General features: G+C 38.2%; 1 protein-coding gene across 1 annotated transcript in view; it reads right to left on the reverse strand.

Moving 5' to 3' along the window:
* LOC121873031 (tyrosine-protein phosphatase Lar-like) overlaps positions 1-17,466 on the reverse strand; it is a gene marked incomplete at its 5' end in the record, with an annotated part of 67,135 nt that overhangs the window by 13,633 nt on the left and 36,036 nt on the right. Inside the window, 7 exon segments of the mRNA XM_042376334.1 lie at positions 3,304-3,482; positions 6,038-6,199; positions 9,638-9,761; positions 14,244-14,398; positions 15,650-15,874; positions 16,028-16,228; positions 16,510-16,789. Of these exon segments, the coding sequence (XP_042232268.1) occupies positions 3,304-3,482; positions 6,038-6,199; positions 9,638-9,761; positions 14,244-14,398; positions 15,650-15,874; positions 16,028-16,228; positions 16,510-16,789 (1,326 nt within the window).

The following is a 17,466-nucleotide window of genomic DNA, read 5'->3' on the forward strand; positions in this document are numbered from 1 at the left end:
AGAAATTATTTGCCTGAGCAAATATTTAATGTGGATGAAACTGGCTTATTCTGGAAGGCCCATGCCAGAATGGACATACATCCACCAAGAGGCGAAAACCCTGCTGGGATTCAAGGCATTCAAGGACCGAATTACACTTCTGTGTGATATATCATTCAGAGAACCCAAGGGCTTTTAAAAATGTCAGCAAGCACACACTGCCAGTGTTTTATCACAGTAATAAGAAAGCATGGATGACCCTAGCATTGTTTGAGGATTGGTTCCCGAGTTGTTTCATTCCACGAGCCAAGGAGTATTGTTTGCAACAAGGGGTTGCCTTCAAGATTTTATTAATTTTAGATAATACTCTGGGACACCCACCACACCTGGACGACCTGCACCCTAATGTTAGGGTAGTCTACATTCCACCTAACACTACCTCTATCATCCAACCCATGGATCAAGGTGCTATTGCTGCTTTTAAAGCGTAATATTTACATACAACCTTCGCTCAGGCTGTTGCTGCTACTGAAGGTGAGAAAACGCTCAGAGTTTTGGAAGGACTACAACATTTTGCAATGTACAAAGAACATAGCTGCAGAATGGGATGAGGTTACAGGTCAGTGCATGAATGGAATATGGAAAAAGGTCCTGAAAAGATATGTGAACAGTTTCAAAGGATTTAATGAAGATGAAGCAATTTCTGAGATTGGCAACAAGATAGTGCAGTTGGGTAAACAGATGGAGTTAGAAATTGATAATGAAGATGTTGAGCAGTTGGCCGAAAGTGTAGCAGAAGAGCTAAGTAAAGAGGATCTTAATGAACTGGATGCACAGAAAACTGCAGAGGAAGAAAAGAGACAAAATGTAGAAGAAGAACCTGCACCCCCCAAAAAGTTTTCAGTGAAACAAATGGCAGAGGCATTTGCTACTATTAATAAGGGGATGCAAATGTTTGAAGAAATGGATCAAAATGTTGAGCATTTTGCAAAAGTTGACAGACTGATCCAAGATGCACTTGCTTGCTACAGGGAGATTTATGATGAAAAGAAAAGGCAAACTGTGCTGTCTAAATTGGACATATATTTTAAGAAGTCCCCCACTGCTGTCTCCTCATGCCCCACCACTGCTGCCTCTTCACTCCCTTAAGATGATCCAATACCTTCAACAAGCAAGTATGTTAGCCTGTCTGAAGAAAGCGAAATAGATGACCCACCCAGCCCTGTCTGCTCCTCTGCTTCATCCAATTAATGTAGTCTCTATGTTTAATTAAAAAGTTATTGAGGCCCCGTGTGCATTCAGCTGACTACATTAAAGGTAAGTGCACAGTAACACTTTATTCATTCTTCATTATTGATTATTTTTACTGTACCGTATTTCATTTTAGAATTTCTATGTATTATTTTCACATTTTTGACTTACGACCTGGTCGTCGGGACGGAACCCCGTCGTAAGTCGAGGAGAGACTGTACATTTCTTTGCACATGAGTTAGCTGGCTGAGTGAAGGAGGGGAAGACGATCGCAGAGGGGAGAGGGGAATGTTGTAAGGGTGGAAACGAGCAGGATGGTTATCCGCCGCTCGTTTGCTTGTTCGCGGCCCCACTAGGGGGGGGTAGACGGAGGTGAAAAGGTCGCTGCTGCTTCGTCACACATCAGACACTACCCAGCCAGCACCACTTCCCCTGCTGTTTGATTACTTCTGGTTGTGTGCTCATCTGAGGCTCCTGGGGCTCGTGGGCCAATTCCCCAGTCCTTCACTATTTGGCTGATAATCTCCGGACATCACTCCAGTTACTACCGTGGCTGCCACGTCATCACCACTTCCTCCACGCCCTATCCACCATCCATGCCCTGGCGTCTCTCCTGTGTGGCAAGACATCGCCCACCAACGCCAGCGCCAAGTGAGGAAGCTGCCCTGGACCTTCCCCGAGAGCGGACCACCACGTTAACGAAACATTCCACCGGGCTGCAGCCGTAGGAAATATCTGTACATTGTTCGACTCCCATAATTGTTTGACTCCCGTAATTGTTTGACTCCTGTAATTGTTTGAATCCATTAATTGTTTGACCGCCGTAATTGTTTATTTGATATTTGTGTGAGTGGTGTCAATTATTGTGATTATTTTCGTAGTAAAGAGATGTCAATCTCTAATTGTTGTTTGTTACCCCTTGGAAACCCATGGTTCTTGACTTTCCTTTTATAAGATACTGATTAGGCTGGCAAGGGATTTATATCCCACAGGCCAGGCCTTTACCACGGTCGCAGAGTGTAGAGGGGGGGAGGAAGACGGTCGTAGAGGGGAGAGGGGAAGACGGTCGCAGAGGGAAGGGGGAAGGAGAGGGGGAGGAAGAGTCGAGAGGGAAGATGATCGCAGAGTGTAGTGGGGGAGGAAACGGCGAGAGTGTAGAGGGGGAGGAAGGTCACAGGGGAAGAGTTGAGAGTGTAGGGGAGGGGAAAATAGGTAGAGGGGAGGGAAGGCGGTCAGAGTGTAGAGGGGAAAGAGTGGGGGGGGAGGGAAGAAGAGAGCAGGGAGGGGAAGACGGTCGCAGAGTGTAGGGGGGGGCGTTGCTAGGGAATTAGCGTGCCTGCTGATGTTCATTACTATGGTGAAACAGGGAGTAAGAGGCAAATGGCGGCTGTGTTGAACTTTCATTTAGCTTTTATTTATGGATTTGCCGATACGTACAATATTTTTTGTTGGCATTATTTTTATTTATTCCTCACATTTCCTGGTACTGTATATATTATTTTAAGAAAACTATGGCTACAGGAGGAAAATACACACAAAAGTTTATTTCCTAAATACTCCCTACCGTAAAATATGGTACTGTATTTTTCGTGTTTTTTGTCATTATTTATCGTTTTTATACATAGGCTGAAGTAGCATTCATATTTTTTGCATTATTATTGAAAAAATTAAACAATAACCAAAGCCCCCAAGAAAGTGTTTGGTATCCATAAGGGCGAAGAGAAGGTTAAGCCTATGACCTTATCAGTGAACTAAAATTAAGTACCGGTATCCAGTACTTAATGTACGTACATTACTTTTTAAAATTAATTTTGATTAAAAAACATGTATTTCTTTCATAAAACTTGGATACATTGGTGTTGTACTCGTTTTTTGTTTGAAATGACGGTCTTTTTGGAAAAATTGCTCTGAGGTGGACAACCTCTTATCCCGGACACCCCTACCCCTCAATTAGTCCACCTTAGCAAGGTTTTACTGTACATAAGAGCATTGTTTTTTGGTGTATTATTTTGCTTTCACTTGTATTAAACTTTTCCTTCTACTACTGTTACAATTACAACTTTGGTGTGTTACCTGTATCCATCAATGAAGCTGGCATTGATATAGTCAGATCCCTCAGTTCCACGAAGAGGCTGCAAACACACCCGACTTCCTTCAAATGGCAGAATATTCACTAATCTGTTCTTGAACTTATTAACAGGCAGGTTGGCACTAACAAACCTCGATGGTTGAGCTTTGATGTTTGCTAAACGCTGTCAGGGAAAAAGTAAAATAAATTATTAATTGGTTTGATGACATCTATTGTGCATCAAATAAAAAACCTAAAAATTACTTGTAAGATATGGATAAGTGCTGAGAAATTTTTTATTAAACTTTTACCAACTTACACTAACTGGTGATCCAACCAGAATTACATTTGCCAAAAACATGGCAGAGGAATTTGTATATTTTCTATCAAATTGAAAGTAGAAAAATATTATTGGGCATGTTTTCCTCATAACTTTTATGTGAATAAGAGATACATGTAGAAGCATTTTTGTACTGCAACAAAATAATTACAATACAATATCTTATTTAATTTTTTTATTGCTGAAAAAATCAAGAATGCATTTTACCCAGTGTTAAACTTTAATAAGACTAAATTTAGATATCTGCTATCATCTAATACAGTATTGTACAGTATTGTATATACAACCCCCTTATTTTGACAAATATAAGCCATCCCTAATTCTTAGGCACAAGGTGAGTTTTAGACAGAATTCATGCAAAAAAGCTTGGTCTCTGATTCTAAGCCATCCCCTGAAGTTGCAAGGGGTCAAAATCATATTCACATTAAAAAAAATTCAGAACACAAGAGCTACGTACGTACTGTATATGATATTAAGTACTTGTGTACATATGAACATATTAGAACAGTTGATTGGGGTAATAAAGTTGAGGTGAAAAGTATGTTACCAAATAACAAAAGGATTAGATGTGGCAACAGTACGAGAGAGCGAAAAGGTACAGTCACTAGCGATGATGTAACAACACGAAATGTCATAAAAAATGTTGGCGAGCACTTATTCATACCTAAGAATATGCTGTGAATTCTTTTGGAAAGCTGACAGTATGATAAGGCATTGTAAAAGCAGTGAAATGTCAGGAGCAATGTGCATCCCATCTCTCCAAAGCATCAACTAACTCGATTGGTGCGAGCTGTAAGCTTGCAATTGCGAGTGTATGTCATGTGGCTGACGCATGGACTTGCTCTCACATGCCGTAATGGATATGTCATTTGCAATACATTGTTAGACGAGAAAATCTGATACAGTATAATTATTTATTAATATGGATATATTGACTCTAAGAGTGTGATTCATAACTTGCTATGATATTTGAATATCATTAAGTTACCATAAAGCAACAGTGTATATTACCATTAACAAAATATGTACTATTGTTGCACACACACACACACTAAAAAAAAAAAAAAATAGTATACTGTACAAGCAACCCCCGTGTTAGGGAATTCCGGGCTACGGAAATTTGCCCTTACGATATTTTGAAATTATGACAAAAATTTGGGATACGAGCAAAAAAAAATTTTACTCAAATTTTTAAAATTCTTTTGTGTGGATTTTCTGTGGTATCCACAAGGCTGTTGGAAGGCCGCTCACCTCCCCAGTTGCCAGCAACCACTACAACAATGGTGCTGCTCAGATAGAATTCTTTTCCCAGTTTGTATTTAATAATAATTAACGGTTTATTGAAAGAGCATAGCAGCCGCAAGGCTGAAAATATACAGTTACCCGGTACATAATTGGGGGAATGGGTTTTGATTTACAAATACATGTAATATACAAGTAACATAAGTGATACAAATAAGATATATATAATAACTAGGTTCAGTACTGTATTTGCCCTTACAGAATTAAGGTTAATTTATTAGGATTTTCAAAAGAAAAAATATGATAAAGAAAAAAGAAAATCACCAAAATTATAAAATTTGTTTTGTGTGCATTCTAATAATACCCATAAAAAAAATTATTGTGGCATTTTATGTTAAAAGCAAGCAACCATACTTGATCAACTGGTTACGGGATGGGTAAGAACCTGTAAAATTGTAAAATAAATTAGAAATTGGATTTTACATTAAATACCGGGTAGGCCTAAATTTATAGAAAAAAATATTTCCATATATTATTAACCTATTTGACCCTTGAAGGTCCTTTAGGGTCAAAATCCAGCATGGCATCCACCCACATGTTTTTTGCAATCAAATAAGGAATAAAACGAGCATGGGTGTTTACTTAAACAAAAAATGCTGTAACTTGTTTTTATAGAGCACTTTTCAGGGTTTTGGACACAGTAGGTACAATTCACTATACTTCATCCTTGAAAACAAACTCATGGGTAGATGACATGCAGAGTGATAATAGGAATGGTGCTACTGATGGTAATTTTGACTTCGAGTGAGGTAGTAATGGTGGTGGAGCCTGGCTAGAGGTGGTGCTAGAGCGTACAATGAATTATGGTATATACAGTATTACTTAAGGAAAATTTTGAGGCGTTACTAAAATTTGTATTGGATAATAAGCTGCACCCCCAACTTTTTCCAAATTTTTAGATGAGAATGTGGCTTATATTCGTCAAAATACGGTAAGCTTACTAGAGAAGATGCAAGAAGAAACAGCCCGAGAGTCAGTCAGTGTGAAGAATACAGCATCTCCTTTCTTCAAGCTGGTAAACAACTGGGGTACACATAAATATTAATGGGGACTATGCTTTAAGTTACAGGGGAAGTTGTTCATGATATAGAACTCACCTTGAACTCAAGCTCCATGCCAGTGACATTCTCTCCTGGTTCTACAGCCATCAGTTTCTGAATGTGGGCATGCAGGCTACGTGCTGGGACCTCAGAGTTGCCAGCCATGACAGCCTCATGCAAGGCGTCATGAATAAAGATGTACTGATCTTCTGTTTGAACCTGAAACCAATCACATTATTAAAAACCAAAATCTGCAAGAAGTGTTTCAATTTCTAATGTATTTACTTGAAACATCAAAATGACTGTAGAAAAGAAATAAAATATATATTAGTTAGCAAAATCACATGTGCAAGTTCTTCTCAACTGCTTTTATACGTATTTAAGCAATTCAACTTAATCATTTAAATTACCAATCGTTTGCATCAAAATACAGGGGGGCCCCCAAATTCGCAGGGGTTAGGTTCTCAAAATGGCAGCGAATTGCCAAATCCGCGAATAACATTTGCGGACTGGGGGGGGTACATTTTTACTTGTGTACAAAGAAATGTATATTCCCTTTAGGCATTTGCCCTAGGACAATTATTTCTTTTACTTGTAGTATTGTATCTGTGTGTGTGTGCATGCAGAAACACGCACACACACACAAAACACATACAAATAAATAATAATTGGAAAATCCTCTCACAAATAATCAGAAACAAATTTATTAAAAATTTGACAGTCTACCCTGAAGTCCGTGCTCTATTAATAAAGTACTGTAATAGAGCACGGACTTGAGGGGTAGACTCACATTTTCAATAAATTTGTTTCTGATTATTTGTGAGAGGATTTTCCAATTATTTTTTATTTGTATGTGTTTTGTGGGTGTGTGTGTGTCTACACACACACCCACATATTTACAATACAGGTAAAGGAAATTACTACACACACATATTTACAATACAGGTAAAGGAAATTACGAATGGCTCCCTGTCCCAGCCGCGAAAATGCCGGCAACTTTAAAACTACCCACAGACATTCTTGGGTACATCCAGGGAATCATCCGCGAATAACCGAGAACCGCGAAGTAAAAATCTGAGAACTTGGGGGGGCCCCCCTGTATTCCCTTCAATTTATATGATTAGGGATAATGGAATAACAGCAGAAATATTAATGGGCAAAGTTGAGGGGAGGAGGTCCAGGAGAAGGCAGAGACTGGGATGGATGAACAACATTAAAAGCTGGGTCCCCAGAGGGATGAAAAATCTCATTAGATTGGTAAAAACAGTAGGAAAATTATTAGAGTAGAGGACTGTGGTCACCAATGTTCAGATATGAGGATGGCATTTATGAATGCTTTATTGAGCTAGATTACTATGTCTGCTACCATGTTAAAAGACAATAAAGGACCAGTTCCAAATTTCCTGTCCTACAAATACATACTGTAAGCAACTGGAATAAGGGTGGTTTAATAATAATAAAACAAACATACAAGACCATAGAGAATAGGTCTTCTATGTTTCCAGCCAACAGGAAGTGAACAAAAGAGTGAATTGGAGTTAGAGACCTCAAAGGTTTTGGAATAGTTTAATATTTAAAAAAAATTATAAATGGTATGTTTTTGAGTAAAGGTTGTGATCCCCATCACCATAAACAATTAGTCCTCCATAAGATATAAATATTTTACTTTGATGTCAGTGGTAGGTCTACATCAGAAATGCAGTACAGTCAGTTCTCGACTTACGAAGGGGTTAGGGACCGACAACCAGGTCGTAAGTCGAACTGGTCGTAAGTCGAAAATGCGAAAATAATACCTGTACATAGAAAATCTAAAATGGGTTTCTCTTTTTCTTCTCAGCACTACAAGAACTCTCACCTTTACGCTTGCCAGCCATTTTAAAGGGAATTACAAACGAAAATTTTGTCAGTACACAGCGCGATCACTAACATCGAGACTCGAAAATGTGTAATTTGAAAAATATTTTATACGACTGCGGCGGTCGTATGTCAGGGTGGTCGTAAGTCAAGTAGGTTGTATGTTGAGGAGTACCTATAATTGCAAAAGTCAAGTGGAATTTGAGAAGAAAAATTCAATATCTACATAATGAGATTTTGCAGATTGTGCTTTCTCGCAGGGTCCATTTGAACTAACTTCCATGAGTTTTAAGGAAATACTGTATTTACAATACTAATGCAACAAACCCTATCTTTTTATCTCCAAGAATAAGCTTGCTATGACTCAATATGTTCAATTACCTTTTGCGCTTGGAGGGAAAAATGAATAATCTGTTCTTGGCTTGGGCGTGCTCATCTTAAAGCACAATTTACATCAGTTATTACCTAGAGAAATCTATTTTTTTCCACAACTTTTATTCTATAACCTTTTTTGGGTCATCATGTTGGCATTATAATGGAATAAAGTGTTCATATTGCAATCACATTAAATAATGAAGGTATAAAGTGATGTCTAAATATTTTCATTAAGCGTAAAATTTTTTTTGCATTCTATTCGCGCTTACGTATAGAAATAGTTCTTTTATCGTGATTAATCATATAAAACCGTTTGTAGATAATTTATTTACAATGATACTGCAATAAACCTCACCTTTTTATTTCAAATAGCAAGCTTGCTATGACTCATTATGTACCATTATCACTCGTGTGGTGCAGTCTAGTGCGGCGAGGTTAGTGACTGGCCAGACCCCGGTGAGGTTAGTGACTGGCCAGACCCCGACCGGCTCGCTGTAAAGCACCTCCCTAAACCCAAGAATGTTAATGCTTATTATTTTTGTTTTGTGTGTTAACTTTATTTTCTTGCGTGACAGTGTGCACGACAGAGATACATCAAGGGTAGATGGGACATTTTGGGGGGTTGGCCGGTCCCTAACCCCCTTTATTTGTTACATCCTTATCGGATTAATTGCTTCAATAACCGTTGATTCACTAACCAACAACTTTTCACAGTCCCTTATATGCTTCAGTTATCGAGGCATACCTGTACCTAGTTACAGTGCTTCAAGAGCATTTCTACTTTGTGGTCAAAAGTCACCTAACTTAAAAAATGATATATAACAGAGGTCTAATTAATAAAACTCCCCCTTATGACCTACACTATTCATTGTATTCAACATGACAACATTTACACATTGCACTTTGAAAACCAAATAACATGCAAACTTTAGCAACATTTGTAAGTGAAAAAACTGTAGGCACCAAAATTACTTGGGAATGTTCTTGCAAGCTTCCCCACTCTCTCAAAGTTTAAAAAGCATATTTGTCAGAGATGTCATTTTTTAGTAAAATTAAAACAGCATAATGTGTCATGATAAAATGAAATGGAATTTCTTAAAAGAGTAAACCATTTATGAAAAGAATCAGAAAAAAATATTTGTCTAAGTTGTAGTTTTATAATTATTACATAAAATCTTAATTAAAATTTCAGAGAAATCATACTTCAAGGCTGGAAATTCTCAAATCTATATTAGCCCTTTCGCCGCCCAATGACACTATTTGTGTGTATTTTACCCATAAATGGTAAATGAAAAATCTTTACATTTTGGGTGACTCAGACAGCATCATCAGCTGGTCTATAGGCGAGATTGGCAATGACGCAGAGTGGCTGGTGGAAAGGTTAATCACACTCATAATTTTTCTATTAGTGACACACAAGACACTTACCATGTAGTTCCTCTGGGCTCGCAGACAGGTGACATGGCCGTAGATATCCACTGTTCGTTCATGCTTGATTCTCTCCAGCATGGCATCAATCACAATGAAGGCTCCTGTTCGACCCACACCAGCACTGTAAATAAAAAGAATTGTGTCATCTAGCAGACAATCTCAATTCCATTCTATTTTTTATTTTTCTGTCAGTTGGTACTTCTAGGTTTTGCTCGATCTTTTAAGTTTCTTTGCCATATTTCTTCCTTCCAACTCAATACTTGAAGAGCAACCACAATATAATTCACATATACTATTGTACCTACCTATAAGCATAATTTATGGTAACCTTTTCAGCTATTTGATGGCTATATTAATATTACAAAGAAACCAATAATTAGATCTAACTTTTTACAATATAAATGTCAGGGTTTACCAAAAACAAAATACTGCACAATAAATAAAAATCAGCTTGAGATGATTCTAGGCTTTTGGTGGAGAAGCAAACCAATGCCCCCAACTCCAGGTAAAATCCTATAATATGCAATATATGCAGCAACTGGGAAATATTTGGGCTGTGCTATGGAAGGGGACCACCTAGTAGAACACTCATATTATAGGAGAAAGAGAATTAATGGCAGTAAATGATGAGAAAACCCAACCCTGGATCTTAAAGCTTAATTATAGCACCACTGGTGGTAGATGCACGAATGAATGACTTGAGTTGCGTTCAGAGTGTTGGAGAAAACTTGAATTATTACTGGACGGGACCAAAGCGAACAAAGTTTAGATACCTGAAAGATTCAGATACAAGTGATATCTACATTAGCTGGAACAATTGGTGCAGAGCACTTCCGGGAATGAGAGATTTCCGAGTAATGAGACGATTCTCTCAATGCCGGGAAAAAATCCCTCATCCCCATAATTTTCCGGGTAACAGAAAAATTTTCTTGGAAGTTCCAGAACTTGCCTATTACATCATCTTTTAAAGTTGGAAAAATCCCTCATCCCCGGAATTTTCCAGAATTTTCTGGGTAACGGAATAAAGTTCTTGGAAGTTCCAGAAATTGCGCATTGCACCATCTCTCGAACCCGGAAAAAATTCCCCCATTCCCGAGTATCGGAAAAATTTTCTCGGAATTTCCAGAAACCCACCTGATATTTGTCCTTTGAGCCCGGAAAAAAAATACCCGTACCCCATCCCTAGAATTCTCCAGGCACTGGGAAAAATTTTCTTGGAATTTACCAGAAAATGTGCCCCTCAGAAAATTTTTCCCAAAGCCTAAATTTTCCAGAAAATTCCAGCTGTAGGAACGATTTTCCAAGAAAATGTTAATTCCAGCTTTTGGAGAGTTCCAGTTAAGAGGGATTCTGGCTAATAAAGATATTACTGTAGTTGGAATGCAGATAAAAGGAATTGCACTGTAAATTACATAAAGTCTACAACATTGGATTAACATTAAATTAGTGACGTTTATGCATACAATGGCTTGATATGAATGGGGGAGGGTATTGGTCGCCACTGGGTCAGTACCATGGGAACCAAATTTTACCAGGGGGGTGCTGAGTATTAATTCTGGTGTCCTAGATACTCTGTGGCACAAAGTAGACACGCACACACACACAAAACACATACAAATAAATAAAAATTGGAAAATACTCTTACAAATAATCAGAAACAAATTCATTAAAAATGTGAGTCTACCCTCAAGTCCTATTACAGTACTTTATTAATAGAGCACGGACTTCAGGGTAGACTGTCACATTTTTAATAAATTTGTTTCTGATTATTTGTGAGAGGATTTTCCAATTGTTGTTTATTTGTATGTGTTTTGTGTGTGTAAAAATAATAATTAATACAGTAATAATAATAATAATAATAATAATAATAATAATAATAATAATTAATGGTTTATTGAAAAAGTTCTACAGCCAGAAGGCTGAAAATATACATTGGACAAAAATGACTTATTACAAACAAAGACATGGGGGAAGGTGGGTCATTTAACAAAAGCTTTCATTTCTGAAAGGAGGAGGAACATGAATTGAACATACAAATTATTATACAGTATTACCCCGCTTTGTGATTTCTCATTTACGCGGCACCTTGCCAGAACCGGACTTTCACTTTCCGCGGTGCATCTACTCATATACGCGGTGAAATATAATTTTTTTTTTTTATTTAGCTCATAAAATTCATACAAATTACCCTGCCAGACTATAATTTACATTGCTGGAATTCTTGCAATGTGATGATCATTTTGAATATAAACATCATGGATTTTGCATTAGACTTACAAATTTTAGATCTAATGTAATAATTTGGTTTACACAAAGCAAATATTTTATCATTTGCGCAAAATATATGAAGTTTACATTCAAAATATTCCCTGACCTGCAAGGAATCTAGAAATGTCAATTATATTATCCTAACTTTAGTCTGGGTTATTATTTATTACTAAAAATGTCAATATACTATTTTCTCCCAATCACTTCTCTGGTAGGGAGGGAAGGTGGGGGGTAGGAAGGGAGGGAGGCGGAGGTGGGGTATTTTGATTGACAGATAATGTCCTTGAAGAATATTTCTTTGTTTATTTACCGAGATATTTGTTTTAGCTCATAAAATTCATACAAATTACCCGGCCAGAATATAATTTACATTGCTGGAATTCTTACAGTATGATGATCATTTTGAATATAAACATCATGGATTTTGCATTAGACTTACAAATTTTAGATCTAATGTAATAATTTGGTTTACACAAAGCAAATATTTTATCTTTTGTGCAAAATATATGAAGTTTACATTCAAAATATTCCCTGACCTGCAAGGAATCCAGAAATGTCAATTATATTATCCTAACTTTAGTCTGAGGTATTATTTATTACTAAACGTTAAAATCTAGTGTTTCACCCAATCATTTCTCAGAGAGGTAGGAGCTAGTGAGCTGGGAAGAGGGGGGGGGGGATTTGAGTCCATTATTTGAATGGACATTAACCTGGCGACTGTATTTCTCTTAAATATTAATTGTGTGAGCATACCATCACAAAATTTAGATGTTATTTTTACTACAACATAGGTATTGTGTCGGAAAAAGTGGAGTTTGGGGGTCGGGCCAGTCTCTATTGGAATTAATCCCATATGTTCTGTTGTTCACTTTACGTGGTTTTCACTTTCCGCGGTACCCTGTGGGTTCAATTGACCGCGTAAATCGGGGTACTACTGTAGTTTACAGTTGATGGCCTGGACCTAGGCTGGTCATTGAGACACCAGATGGTGTGGTGTAGTAACTCATCCTCGGGTGTTGATATGAAGGACCTCACGTGGTCATGGAGACATCGGGTGGTGTGGTGTTCACTTGGTGCAGTAACTCGTCCTCGGGTGTTGATATGAAGGACCTCAACGTGGTCATGGAGACACCTTGTGGTGTGGTGTGGGGTGGTGTCACGGTACCTCACTCTGCTGGGTGGTGTTGAGTTATTTCATAGTCAGGTGCATAGCCGGCCCCCTGTTATTCCCAGGGTGGATGGATTAACACCGTCTGGCCAGAGGATGGTTCCCAGGGGTGGGTCACGGCTCTCACTGGCACTGTCTAGTGCTGAATTCACTGTCTTAAACACTGTCCATCACTGTTCAACACTGATCCCACTTCTTTCCGAAATGAAATTGTCACTTTTGATTATGTAGATATCCTGGTGGTGAGGATGGGTTGGGGAGAGGGACTTCAGGAATGGGGCTGAACATGGCCAAGGGGGGCTGCTGCTCAGCAGGAGCATTGCCTGAATAGGTCTTGACCCTACGGTGGTCAAGGATGTGTGTACAGTATGTGTGTGTGTGTGTGTGTACACACACACACACACACACACACATATAAAATACTACAGGTAAAAGAAATAATTGTCCTAAGGGCAAACACATAAAGAGAATATACATTTCTTTGTACACAAATAAAAATGTAACACTCCCCCCCCCCCCACAAATGTTATTTGCGGATTTGGCGATTCGCGGCCACTTTGAGAACCTAACTCCCGCGAATTTGGGGGGCCCCCCCTGTCCATATTTACCTTGTGGGAGGGTCATTTTCGGTTTAAAGAAAATTTGCCTTACAGATAGGGTCCAGGAACGGAACCTTTCCATAACCCGGGGAGTGTACGTACATTTTTGTTAGCCGTAAATATTTTCGCTTGCGAGTGTAACCTAAATGTAATGGCAGTGTGTTTGTCCATATGTGATGCATAGTTTAGACTCCTGTAAAACTCTACCCAGTACCCGAAAAAATTCTGGGGATGTGCGATATTTTCCAGGGATGAGAAATTAGTTTCCGTACCCAGAAGTCTCCCATTCCCAGAATTGCTCTGCACAAATTATTTTGACTAATGGGGATATCACTAGAGTGAATAAGCTCTTTATCAAAATATAAAACGAACTATAAACCATACTCCTGGCTACCCAGGAATTTTTGGAAATTTACTTCTAAAGGACTTTTTTAAGAACTTGATTGTGAGGAGAATTAGTCCTAGCCACCTACACTGAGGTTCTGACCTGCAGACATGGTGAACATGAGGTGCCCTATGAAGGGCACTAAGCTATAATACTTAAATTCGACAAGTCACCATGACATACCTGCAATGGACGGTGATTGGCCCGGCTTCTGATGGATTAACATGACGGACACGCCTAAGGAACATGAGGAATGGTGAAGGATGATCAGGAACACCATGGTCAGGCCAAGCAGTGAATTGGAACTGTCGAATCTCACGTCGATCCAGGCTACCAGACTGCAAGATGAGGTTTATACTTTCAGATTCATTAAACTCATCAGAACTTCATAACTTTGTCATTTACATCCTTGCATAAATAATCAAGAATCCTAAACCCTGCTACAATTTAAAAATTATCCATAAGCATAGCTTCTTCCACCAATGCTCCATTAACTTTTAATGCACTAATCTACCCAACACGAAAGCAAACCCGCTGACACATGAGGTGCTGCAAGTTGGCATACGACCACCAATTCAAATATGGTAGTAACACACCCCACACATCTGCCTTCCTCCCTGAAAGCAATAAGCTGGCTAAATAAGGCACAATATTCTGGATTAGTTAAGTACAATAATTTAGCTAAAGTGCAATAACATAGCAAAATTAAGCATAACAACTTGGCACAATATTCCTTACTAATTCAAGTACAATACTGCTGTTAAATTAAGCACATTAACCTGATTTGATTACTGAAAGCATAAGAACTTGGTTAAATTAAGCACAATAACTAGCCAATTTGTGAAGAAATAACTTGCCAATCAGAAAAGGATCTAAGCTAATTTATACATTAACCTGAGTAAAACAGAGTGCAATATGCTGGTAAATTAAGAAAAATTGTATGGTTCATCAAAGCACAATAACCAACGTATAATTGCAGTAATACATTGATTTTTATTAGCTCCCCCCAAAGCTAAATTATACCTCATATTACAGGAACTGAAGCTTTATTTGTAAAACACATAATACTCTACTGCCTGCAAAATGCCAAAATCCCAAACCAAGAACAATTGGATCTCAAAAAAATTTGGCACTCGGGCATATTTCACCTGATTATTAACACCCTAATTGTTAATTGTGAAGGGGGGGATGTAGTTTAGCATTAGGGTGTTTAATCACCATGTGAAATAAGCAAAGGTTCCATATCTTTTTGAGATCTGAATAATTACATATAAATATAAATTTCAATGAAACAGTAGTAAAGGCCAATCAGATAAACAAAGGTTACATATGAAATGGCCAACAGAATTTCATTGCTCTATGGTGAATACCTTTTATGTAATTATGATGACAAAATTGAGTGGGATGAAAGTACAGTACAGGTGAAAATAAATATACACTAGTGTGTCCATATCTGACAATATGCTTGAAGATGGATAAGAAAAGGGTCATGTGAAAAATTCTTACATCTAATAGATTTGATAAAAGTGTAGTACAGTATAGTATACAGTGTTTGAAAGAAAAACATGTGATTGAATATTTCCACTTACTCTCTGAAGCTGGAATGTCCTGACAGTGTAAGTAGCCAGCTCCTGCACATCAGTCAGTGTTACGTGCATGATGCCATATGTCTCGGTGGCAGACACTCTTGAGGGCCAATACTGGTCACACTTGATTCTTGTACGCTCTTCCAGCTTGGTCATCATCACAATGGTACAGGATCGTTGCTCCCAAAGCATACGCCACAAATCTCCAAATGTCTCAGGAAGAGGACCCTGGAAAATAAACCCAAGTAAATTCAAGTACAGAATACAACTGGAAAAAAAAGTACCCATTACATATTTACAAAGGACATTTAAAATATTACAATTATTCCACAAGATACAAAATATGCAGGTAAAGACATCAATTGGCTGCCACACTTTTACCTGAGTGGCAATGTAAGCATTTTGTTTCCGGTAACCATCACAGAAGTTAGCATTGATGTAGTCACTGCCAGGTACTCCCTCAACTGTCTGAAGGACCACCCTTGAATGGTCATAAGCAATGACATTGGCATAACGATTCTTGGGTTTATTTATTTCTAAGTTACTATTATCCCATGTAAATTGCTGTCCAGGTTCAATTGACTGAAATGAAAAGAAATTTTAGTATAGTATTAGATTTAAATTACATGTAACTGATAAACAATAAACTCTACAGAATAACTTTAAAGCCTAAATACTGTATAATCATTTTAAATAAGTGTATTTGGTGGTCATTTTTAAGGCAAAGCAAATATTTTTGTTTAAGAAATTACAGGACATTGCCTTCTTAATTCAAAACAATACTTTTTCCAAATGAACTTATTGCTGAACTATCAACAATCCCATTGTAAAATTAAATATATAAAGTATAAAAAACTGTATACCTCATATTCCTGGGAGAACTTCTGATTGTCATTGGCTTTCAATATTTCTATATGATCAGCTAATTGTGCAATGGGTATTGGAGGGTGAGAGATCATGGCAGGAGTTTGGAAATTGAGTCGTCGCATCTCTACAGGATCTGATGGGGCAGCTGGGATGATTCCAACACCACCACCACCTCCACCACCACCACCAACTCCACCACCATGGCTACCACCAAGGTCTGCCATTAATGGCTTTGTCACTTGGGCTTGATCTGGTGACTTTGGCTGCCGACGACGTCTGGAGAAAAAAGTGACATATGTAGTGATGATGGATGATGTTATATGTAGTGATGATGGATGATGTTATATGTAGTGATGATGGGTGGTGTTATATGTAGTGATGATCTATATATATAAAACAAAGAAGTCTGTCTGTCTGTGTGTTCACCTTTCTCTGGGATGCCATGACCTACGTCAGAAACTATGGACGACCAGATCTCTTCCTTACTTTTACATGCAACCCTGTATGGACTGACATAACAGAAGCTCTAATGGAAGGCCAGAAAGGACAAGGTCGACATGACATTATAGCGAGAGTATTTCGTCAGAAAGTGATCAAACTCTGGACTTGCTTACAAAAGCATCAATCTTTGGCCCTACATGGCACTACATGTACTTCATTGGGTGGCAGAAACGAGGTCTACCACATGTCTTGATCTGGTTGAAAGAGAAACTTCGACCGAACATGATTGACAACTGCATACGAGCAGTTTCCTGATCCAGAAGAAGATCCAGTTCTCTATGAGATCATCAAGAAGCAAATGATTCATGGGCCATGTGGATCATTCAACAGACACTCTCCCTGCATGAAAGATGGACGTTGCAACAAAAACTTCCCAAAAGACCTGATAAAGGATACTCAGAGTGGAGAAGATGGGTATCCTCAGTACAGGAGAAGAGTGCCAGGCGATGGAG

The sequence above is a fragment of the Homarus americanus genome, unplaced genomic scaffold, assembly GCF_018991925.1.
Source record: "Homarus americanus isolate GMGI-L3 unplaced genomic scaffold, GMGI_Hamer_2.0 scaffold11022, whole genome shotgun sequence".
NCBI lineage: Eukaryota > Metazoa > Arthropoda > Malacostraca > Decapoda > Nephropidae > Homarus > Homarus americanus.